This window comes from Silene latifolia, chromosome 9, assembly GCF_048544455.1.
Source record: "Silene latifolia isolate original U9 population chromosome 9, ASM4854445v1, whole genome shotgun sequence".
Lineage (NCBI taxonomy): Eukaryota > Viridiplantae > Streptophyta > Magnoliopsida > Caryophyllales > Caryophyllaceae > Silene > Silene latifolia.
In genome coordinates, this window is record NC_133534.1 from 171,234,771 (window position 1) to 171,245,766 (window position 10,996).

The 10,996-nt window shown below is 38.7% G+C and overlaps 1 protein-coding gene across 1 annotated transcript; it reads right to left on the bottom strand.

Moving 5' to 3' along the window:
• Positions 1 to 1,629: 1,629 nt before the first annotated feature.
• Positions 1,630 to 3,493, bottom strand: LOC141600210 (protein JINGUBANG-like). Its single transcript, XM_074420393.1, has one exon. The coding sequence runs from the start codon at positions 3,429 to 3,431 to the stop codon at positions 1,971 to 1,973; it is 1,461 nt and encodes a 486-aa protein (XP_074276494.1). The 5' UTR covers positions 3,432 to 3,493; the 3' UTR covers positions 1,630 to 1,970.
• Positions 3,494 to 10,996: the final 7,503 nt, after the last annotated feature.

A 10,996-nucleotide genomic window follows, 5' to 3' on the forward strand; every position in this document is an offset into this window, starting at 1 on the left:
ACTCACCAATATTTTATAAAAATTGAATTTTGTATAATCGCTAAAAAAAACTCTCTTTGAAAATAGATAGATATTGATTTTAATAACAATTTAGCATCTTCTACTTAAAAAAATAAATAAATAAACTACATTACGTACTTATGTTATCCTTACCCCAAGTCCCCAACCAACGAACCAATAGGCAATACCTAAGACACTCATATTTTCATGAGTGATACACCCGCCTACCGACAAACAAACGGCCCTTTCAAGCCTGTAAGGTTATTGATTACTAAATGAGCTTGCTTTTGCCATTTTAATTTGCAACAAGTCGCTGTATGGCGGGAATATCTGTTACAAATTTGCAACGGGTCAGATTAAGTATTATCCATGTGAATAAATAGGGAAAATAAATTGCTACTCTTTAATCTTATCTACCCATCATATGGGTAGTACTTAATTCGTTACAAACTTCTGAGGAATATATCCGTGTCATAAGTGACAATTTGTGTTAATTTTGAGTATAGTGTACTAGTGTACTGTGTACACTCAGGTGCATTCATTACGCGTTCAATGGTCTCTAGTAATAATTCTCAACTGTTGGTGTCTCGTCTCCATTTGTCACCAACATCTTTAAGAGTGTGGTGTCAGACGTTAGTAGTATACCAAAACTCCACAAGACAAGCTTACATGATTGACAATATTACTCCATTCATGTAGGAATTGAAAAAACAAGAAAGAACCGTAACGCTGGTAGTAACAAATCAGTGTAAAACTTGTCGACCTAGTTAGATTGACAATATTAGGTCATTATGGGTGTGATACTTACTCTTGCTACTATTTACTCACTTCGGCCTGTCAAACGTTAACCTAAATCGATAATTTAATCGAAAATAATTTATTCTTTTCAATTCGAACTCGAATAAGACCTAACCTGATAATAACTGGCCCGCATATTTAGAGTTAAGATCCACCCAACCCGTGACCCGACCCAATAATAGGTACATAATTAAAAATGTGTATGTTAAACAAAATAAAACTAATATAAAATGATAAAATAATGTAAATATGGAGTATAATTTTTTGAAATAAAATGTACATATATTTATTCTAAAATAAAGTTTTACCACATGATTAACTACTCAAATGATTAAAATAAAAATATAGTTACTGCTTGTCACGTATGTGTAAATATTGATCGAATAAATATTTCGTATAGCATCGTGATATTGAATATGTTAAGTAAAAATGTTTAATCTTACTAATATCATGTATTGAATTAGATAATTATGAAAATTAAGAATAACTACTGTATATGTTTATAATTAAAATTAAAGAAAACAAACATTTGTTAAAAGGCATAATTAAATCGGATTCTGATTACTCGAAACCCGTATAAATCCGATCGTATAAACCCTTATTTTACAGATCGATACAAACCCTTATCTTACAAGCATTATAAATTCGTTGTATGTTATACAATGATCTTATATAAGAGCAGCGTTTCTCATAATGTAAATTAACAAGGCCGCACATAAAATAATTTAATAAGTGGTGAAAAAGGTAAATAATTGTCCATAGAAACGAAAAAATTGGTAATAAAATTTGATTGTGTGAAGTGATAAACCAAAAACATTTAGGCCAACGGAAAGAAACCCATTAAATATGGTTGTACGTACCCAATTGGCAAACAAATTGCAAAAAAACATGCATACAATCATGACCCTTGAACAAAAACTACACACTAAATAACATAAATCATCTAGGAGAAATAATTAATAAACTTGTTCAATCATAACTTAACTAAACTAACAGAAGGTCTCTCTTTAGACAGTTAATTTTGTCTGAAAGTTTCAGACGGGTTATATATGACCTAATTACAGCTAAATGTGATCTATTTAAAGAGCGACATTTTACCATAAAAATGATCACATATAGCTGTTTGAGAAGCCTTGAGACCAAATTCTGTTTGAAGCCTTAATAATGCTAAACTAACTAGTTGATAAACGAAGCTTCATTTCCACCCATGAAGGAGACAAGGCAGGACTACTTAAAACATTAATACTATTATCATAATCATCTCCAATATCTAATGACTGATTTCTACCCCTCATTTCTTGTGAGAATACCTTAACTCTCCACACCTTAAACGTTCTATCTGAACTTGCACTAAATACCAAAAAACCCATTACCATATTATCCTTCTCTAAACAAGCTCCTAAACACTTTATTGGACCTTTATGACCTTCTAATACCGCTAAACATTCATAAATCCGACCTTCTCCTCTCCTCCAAATCTTAATCATCGCGTCTTCTGACCCACTAATTACCAAATTATCCAACATTGTTAAACAAAGTACCGCGAATTGATGCCCTTGAATGCTCCCTTCATGATTGTAACGTCCCGAAATTTGTTGTTCGTAAACATTTATACACCCGTCGGATGACCCGGCGTATAATAGGCTCCTTTCGGATTGGGAAGCATCACTTAAGACCAAAGCATATATCGGGTAAGAATGGAAAGTCAAGGTCATGGTAAGTGTATGGAAATTTTCACCACTTACTTTGTTCCACATTTTTACCGTGCCATCCGAGGAACATGTAAAAATAAATCCGTCATGGTTAATTACCATGTCATTGATATTATCCGCATGTGCCGCAAATGAATCAATGCATTTTCTATCATTTAAACTCCATGCTTTGACGGTTTTATCCCAAGATCCAGTGTATAGGATCCCATCTGCATGGTTAAAAGCCATGCAACTGATAGTATCCTTATGTTGTAGGGCACTACTATGACTAGCCCAAGAGATTAAGAACCTTAAAGGACTTAGTTTGGGTAGGGTTGCAATTTTCTTAGGTCTAAAAATAGCATTATGTGAAATTATATTCCAAACCCTAATTTTGTGATCTTTATGGGCAGTGAATAGCATGCCACCATGGGCTAGCATGGCACGTACCTTTCCGGAGCTTGTTTGTATGTAACCCTTTTCACGGCAATCTAAGGGTTGCCATGCACGTATGTAGGTGCTACTTGACCCGGTAAAGACTAGCCCTCTCGACACGACAATTGAGAATATGGAACCTTCATGGCGGAGGGAGGAAATGCAACGGTAGAGGAGCGGAGGAGACGGGGTAGATGGAGGAGAGGGGGTCCACTTTGACTCGGGACTCCGTGGGACGAGTGGAGACGAGTCTGGACTCAGGTTGGTCTCATGATGAGACGGTGAGGAGATAATGTCATGATGATAGCGTAATGAAGGAGAGTTATAATTATTCAAGGATAAATGATGAAAACTTGGTGCAATATCTTTGGTTTCTTCATCATCATCATCATCAAAGAGGGTAGGAAGAGGTTTCTTGTCACTTACGTCAACATCATTATTGTTTGATAATTGAGAATTAAAAATGTTGGAATTTGAATGGGAAGAAGAACATAGGTTTTCTGTCATTTTCTTTTCTCCTTACCTTTTTTTTGTTGATTTGGGGACGAACAACATTAGTATATAATTTGAATACTGCTGACATCGTTATCGTTATTTTTGCAATAATGCAATAGACGGCCCCACATTACGTTGCCTCAATTAAATACATTTATTTTACTCTTAAATGCCTCTACCGATTCTCCAGCCCGACGCGCAGTATTTAAGATAATAGTTTTTACATAAAAGCCAAAACACATGCATGTATATCAAGTTGCTGGCTTCAGATTTTCTTTTTCAAAAAATAAAATAAAAGAAAACCAAACAAAGTAGACTCCATTAAAAAAAATAAAAAATAAAAATAAAAGATGCAAATTTAATAAAAATAACCCAACTCTTATTAAATCTTCCAAAAATAATCCAATCTAAAATACTTTATACTACTAATTACTACAGTATAAATCAGTATGTTATCCGTGCGTTGCCGGATTCTTAAATAGTTGGCTCAATGTATAATGTGCAAGGACATTTTAGACTTTATTATGTAAAGAGGATTGTACGACAACTTTTTTTTTGTTTTTTAGCAAAAGGTTATCATTTCATTTCATTAAGAAAAAAAATTACAATTTGCAAAGAGTATCCCACTATTCAATACATCATTTAATTAATGTGTATGGACATTTTTTTACTTCTCCTTATATTTTTTTTTTTACCATAGCCGAGAGCCTTGCTTTGCTTATTAGTGTGAATGCCGCTTAATATGTGGAATTCACTCTACTCGCTACTCATTCCCGACCCAAATAATTGTTGTGACTAGGTCATGTTTCTTCTCCGTTGAGTTTTTTTTCTTCTCTTGATTAATCCATTCTCTTTTTGTAAAATTTTGTTTCTGTGGGCTTAAATGGAAATGATTCTGTGATTGCAATGACAAAAACCATGCGCATGCTTAGGACTCTCTCCTTACCAAGTCACCAGCGCATCAGTATAATTTGGTCAGGTTTCGGTCTGATGATTGTGGTTGTAGATAATCTTTTTTCATGAAAAATACATTGCTCTGAAGAACTTATCATGTTGCTTAGCTGTTGAGATATGTAATTATACCTACCTTGCCCCCTTGTTTGAGATTGGAATATTGTAACAACCCGGATTATAAAACAAAGGAAAAACTTAGATAAAGTAAATATCAGAGTAAGATACTGATAAAAGGGTCAAGGTGGCGGAAACACCTGACCAATCCGGTTCGCTACTAAAACCAGACAACTAATACATTATTCAAAGGGTTCTTAAAACTTAAAAGCAAACTCCTATTTTATTATTAAGCTCGCTTCGCACATTCCCCAACCAAGCATCAACCAGTCAGCAACATCTGAACAACCTGGGAAAGGAGGGTCGACAATCAGTCAGGAGTAACTAGATGCTCTCCCAGTCATGTTTACAACAATTGAATATAACCAATAATCAATAACAATTGAAATGTAAAACCAGTAAACATGTGAGATCATCTATACTCGTGAAACTCAACACAAACTTACCATAACTTCATCTACCTTAGACGGATGCAAACATGCAAACCTAGACCATACACAACCACTAGACCATGAATACTTACAAGACTAGTAACGACAAAAGATCCACATCAACGAAAGGCGCAAAGCTAGCATTAAAGCATAGGAAACATGGTGACACATGATCCACAGCAACAGATAGCACAAAGCTATCATCAAAGCATAGCCGAATAGAGCGAACGCCGTTAGAGCGTATAACGCACTGCCTCTAACTGCTAGAGCGTATAACGCACTACCTCTAGCTGATGGAGCGTATAACGCACTGCCTCCATCGGTGTGGAGCGTATAACGCACTGCCTCCAAGGTATTATGTATAGCGTATAACCACTGCCTATATGTCTAAGACCTGGCGAGACTCTCGGTGCAAACCGAACGACACTCGGGGAACAGAGCGTTTAACGCACTGCCTCTGTTACCCCCCGACCATAGACCATTCACCAGTCCCCGAAGGGTAGCGTTTGTTCATTCCGATAGTATATAACTGATACTACCGTCATCTATTCAAACCAACCAACAAATAAATGCACAGTATAACTGACTGTACCAACATGCGTGAACAACATCACGACTCAACTCATAAGATAGTATAACTGACCATCCTACTTATCATATGAACAAGAGTAACCAAAGATATATGCAAACACAATGTCATATAATAACTGAACGCAACACAACATGTGAACAAGTATCAACCATTCAATGTTATAGTACTCCAGCTATAACTTTAACATTAACCATTCAATGTTATAGTAACCCTAACCATAACATAAACTCTGGATGCGAGGTTATAGTAACCTCGACTATAAGTTAAACATATATAACTTGAAGTTATACTTACCTCAACCATAACCTTGGCACGTAACTCAAAGTTATACTAGTTCCAACTATAACCTTGAGCCATAAATCTCAGGGTACGTTAGTTTCAGCTATACCTTAACTCGTATCCAATGTTATAGTAGATTCAGCTATAACCTGGATTCATATTTCCAAGGTTATACCTGTTTCAGCCATAACTAGAGTAACTACCCAAAGTTGTATTAACTTTAGAAATAACCCTTGAATCATCATCATCAAGGTTACACTAACTTTATCTATAACTTTGGAGAGAACTCTTGGCCGCCTATCATGCCGCCACTAGGGTTTGATTCGTAAACCATAATTGCGCTCATGACACCCATAATAAACACGTAAACAATATACAAGACATAATTAAAACATTAAATCATATACAAACATGCGAAAACATAATTAACATGATAATAAACAATCAAAACTTGCACTAATCATACAAATCAATCATTAAATCACATTAATTATATCAATTGGCATAAACACAATTAAAGGAAAACACCTAGTTACCTTTTTAGCAGAAAAAATACTAGAGATCGTCTTCAACGATGTAGATGTCCTCTCCAGGTGCAGTCTCCACGCCTTTATTAAATCACCACACGTGCCAAAGGGAAACGTTCCGAATTAAAACGCTAACGGTAGATATAAAACTATAAAACTATAAAAACAACAGGAAAGACGTAAAACTTACAACGAGGAAAGATAGATCCAAGAGGTAGGATCGATCTTGGCACGATAGATGAGGAAGGAAGGAGGAAGAAGCACACGAAAAACCCTAAAAGAGGGGTAGGGTGTGCGGCACAAAGAGGGAGAGAAGAAGAAAGAGATTAGGTTTAGGGTTTGAGAGAAATTATGAGAAACGAAGCTAGGGTTTAAGTTAGCTCTCATATATATAGAAGATGTCTTGGGTTTATATCAAGTCTAGGCCCAAAACCACCCATCCTTTCCCACATCACACGTGAAACCCAAGGAGGAGCGGGTCTTCACAGAAATTCGAGCCCAACGAGTCGAATACGCAGAAGATGAATATTTTCCCGAAAATAAAATATAAAATATGGGAAAATAAAATTATAGAATTATATTGTGGAAATTAGGGGTGTTACAATCCACCCCCCTAAAAAGAAGTTTCGTCCTCGAAACTTGATAAGAGAACTACCTCACTCGAAAAGATGTGGAGCTTCTCTCACATAGACGCTTCGGTTTCCCAAGTCTCTTGATCAAACTTCTGACTTCTCCACAGAACCCGAACCAAAGGTACCACCTTATTCCTTAACCTCTTCTCATGGCGTTCCAAAATACGAACAGGACGTTCCTCATAAGTCAGGTTAGGCTCAACCTCGATAACATCAGCCTATAGAACATGAGAAGGATCATTGCGATAACGACGCAACTGCGACGCATGGAACACATCGTGAACCTTCGACGGATTTGGAGCTAAAGCCAACCTATAGGCTACCTCGCCAACTCTCTCGAGCACCTCATACGGTCCAATGTACTTAGGACTAAGCTTGCCCTTAAGCCCAAATCTCTTAACACCTTTCATTAGCGAAACCTTAAGAAAAACCTTGTCGCCAACCTCAAACCCGATCGGCCTACGCCGTAAGTCTGCATACGTCTTCTGTCGATCATGGGCTGCCTTAAGCTTTTCGCGGATCAACCTCACTTGCTCAATCGATTCTTGAACCAACTCTGGGCCAAGAACGACAGCCTAACTAGAATTGTCCCAACACAAAGGACTACGACACTTCCTTCCATAAAGTGCCTCAAACGGAGCCATCTGAATACTAGCTTGGTAACTGTTATTGTAGGAGAACTCCACAAGCAGTAAACTCTTCTCCCAACTAACTTGGAACTCCAAAGCACAAGCTCGCAACATGTCCTCGAGCGTCTGAATCGTATGCTCAGTCTGACCATTAGTTGCAGCATGAAAAGCTGTACTCATCTTAAGCCCACTGCCCAAAGCCAACTGCAGCTTCTTCCAAAACCGAGAACAAAACCTCAGATCACGATCAGAGATGATATCCTTAGGAACCCCATGAAGACGAATGATCTTTCACTGATAGGCATTCGCTAGTTCCTCGAGACTCCAAGTCTGTAACACCCCCATACTCCAAGTGCCTTACCAGGACCACTCAGGTATGAAGATATTACCATCTCGGTTGCCCGAGGCATGATATTCATAAGACAATAAAGAAACAACTTAAATGATATAACTTTAGTGAAAAGTACTACTGAAACCAAATCCCAAAATACGGGTACAAGTTCTTAAAACCGACTGTCTACTGAAATACTGAAATGTCATAAAACTAAAAGACTACAAATGGAAGACTTCTATCGTCGACGGTGGCACCTCCCCAGCTATCCCAAGACTCAACTCAAACTCGCTCAATTCATCGCTCACCATCCCCGAATGGATCACCGCAGGTTTACAAAACAACAACCGGGGTCAGTACTAATCAGACAACTCAATATATCAACAATAAGATAAACAGACTGCTTAACCGTCACACACACACACATCCACACCAATCCAACAATCTCAATCACCGACTGTCCACTGGACCAGCCCTGCCAGTGGGGGACCGCAGCCGTTCCCACCTAAGCCCCGCTCATCATACCGAGCGATAACCCTGTCCATTAATGTGCACATCCCCTTCCGTGGCGGGTTCCACGAAGGGCGAAACTAGGGCGTGAAGCCACTCCCGCAAGTGACTCCACTCAGCCGAGAACGCATCTCTAGAACCAGAGAACAATCAATCACAATCACAATCACAGCCGTCACAATACAATTACTATATCAAACAATCAATCTCAACACATCAACAATCATCCCATTATGGGACTAATACGAGTAGAAATCCTACCCGAAAGCACAACTATCGACGGTCTCTACAAAGTATCAAAAAGTTTCTTCTACGAAACCTCCTCCTATCACACAACATACAAATGCTACCAAATCACAAACTACCCAAAAACCCCCAAATCCCTAGATTAGGGTTTAACCAACTTAAAGGAAAGACAACAAAAAGGGTACATAGATCTTACCCTCGACGCAAAGATCTCAACGGTATAACAAACGATGAAAACCGACCTTCCAAACTCCGGGATTTGCTAACAATGCGATTAAGATGATGAACGTACTTTCTTTCTCTCTTTGACAGTAAATTAGGTTTTGCTAAAGTGTTTAGAATGATGACGGAAAAGATTATATATCTTAATCGCATAATTAACAAAACCCGAAAAAAACTCCCCGTAAACCCGGCTACTCGATCGAGTATCTAAGGTACTCGATCGAGTACCCCCTTACTCGATCGAGTATCCTAGTTACTCGATCGAGTACCCAACAGGTCAGAAACTATTTTAAATCGCAACTTATCCTTACTCGACAGAGTAGGGCCTACTCGATAGAGTACCCAAAGACTCATAAATACGGAGTATTACAGTCTTCCCTCCTTAAAAAGAACTTCGTCCCCGAAGTTCAAACCACTACTAAACAAAGGTACTCCCACAACACTTCCGACTCTACAACCAAAACAAAATTAACATAAAACATGTTACTAACCCAACTCATCCCGACAAACATACCGACACAACATACAAAAAGGGTATAAAACTCTTAAAAACTGTTCGCGATCATCTCCTACCCCCCTAAAAGAAACAAGGTTACGTCCCCGTAACCATACATACCTGATCAAAAAGAAAAGGGTAACGCTCTTTCATAGCTTCCTCTGGCTCCCATGTAGCTTCCTCATTCTCGTGGTTAGACCAAATGATCTTAAGCAAAACTGTCTCACCACTCCTAGTCTGCCTAACCTTTCGGTCAAGAATCTGCTTAGGCACCTCAAGATATGATAAGGACTCATCTAGCTCTAAGCTCTCTGCCTCTAACACATGTGACGGGTCACTCATATACTTCCGCAGCTGCGATACATGAAACACATTATGCACTCTCTCTAGCGCAGCTGGCAAAGCCAGACGATATGCAACTTCCCCAACTCGCTCTAAGATCTCATAAGGCCCAATGAACTTCTGACTTAGCTTGCCTTTCTTCCCAAATCTCATAACCCCACGCATAGGAGACACTTTCAAAAGAACCTTATCCCCAACTTGAAACTCTATGTCCCGACGATGTAGATCTGCATAACTCTTTTGTCTATCCTGAGCTGCTCTCATCCGTTCCCTGATCATCTTAATCTGTTCCACCATCTCATGCACCGTCTTTGGTTCTAAAACCACTGCCTCAGCACTATCGTCCCAACAAATCGAACTCCTACATCTCCTCCCATACAAAACCTCAAACGGTGCCATACCAATACTAGTGTGATAGCTGTTATTGTAAGAAAATTCTATCAAGTCCAGCCTCTGTTCCCAGCTACCACCAAAATCCATCACACAAGCTCGCAACATATCCCCAAGAGTCTTGATTGTTCTCTCGATCATCAAATCCGTCTGTCGCAGAATGAAATGCTGTACTCATCTTCAAAGTTGTTCCCAACGATTCCTGCAACTCTTTCCAAAACCTTGATATAAATCTCGCATCTCTGTCAGACACTATGTCCTTAGGGACTCCATGTAACTTAAGCACGTTCTTTCGATAGGCCATAGCCAATTGAGCTTTAGTCCATGTATCTTTCATTGGAACAAAGTGAGCTGACTTGGTCAGTCGATCCACTATTACCCAAATCATGTTGTTACCTTGTTGACTCTTTGGCAAACCCACGATAAAATCCATGGAAATGGATTCCCACTTCCACTCAGGTATCGATAAAGACTGAATCTTACCTTGTGGTCGTCGCTGTTCCCCTTTTACTCTCTGGCATGTCAAACAACGGGCCACAAACTCTGCTGTTTCTTTCTTCATCCCAGGCCACCAAAACGTGTTCTTTAAATCCTTATATAGCTTCGTCACCACCTGGATGTACTGAATACGGTGTACAATGTACCTCTGTCATGATAGTCTTTTTCAACTCCTCATCATTAGGGACACACCACCTACCATCAAACCTCAAACTACCATCTGAATGAATAGAGAATCGAGACACTGTCCCTTTTTCTACTCCAGCTCTCCACTCCACTATCTTAGGATCCAACGCCTGTTTACCTCGAATGTCATCATAAAACTCGAGTTGCACTGTCATATCACCCATGGCATCTCCTTTCTGCATCATATGTATCCCAAAC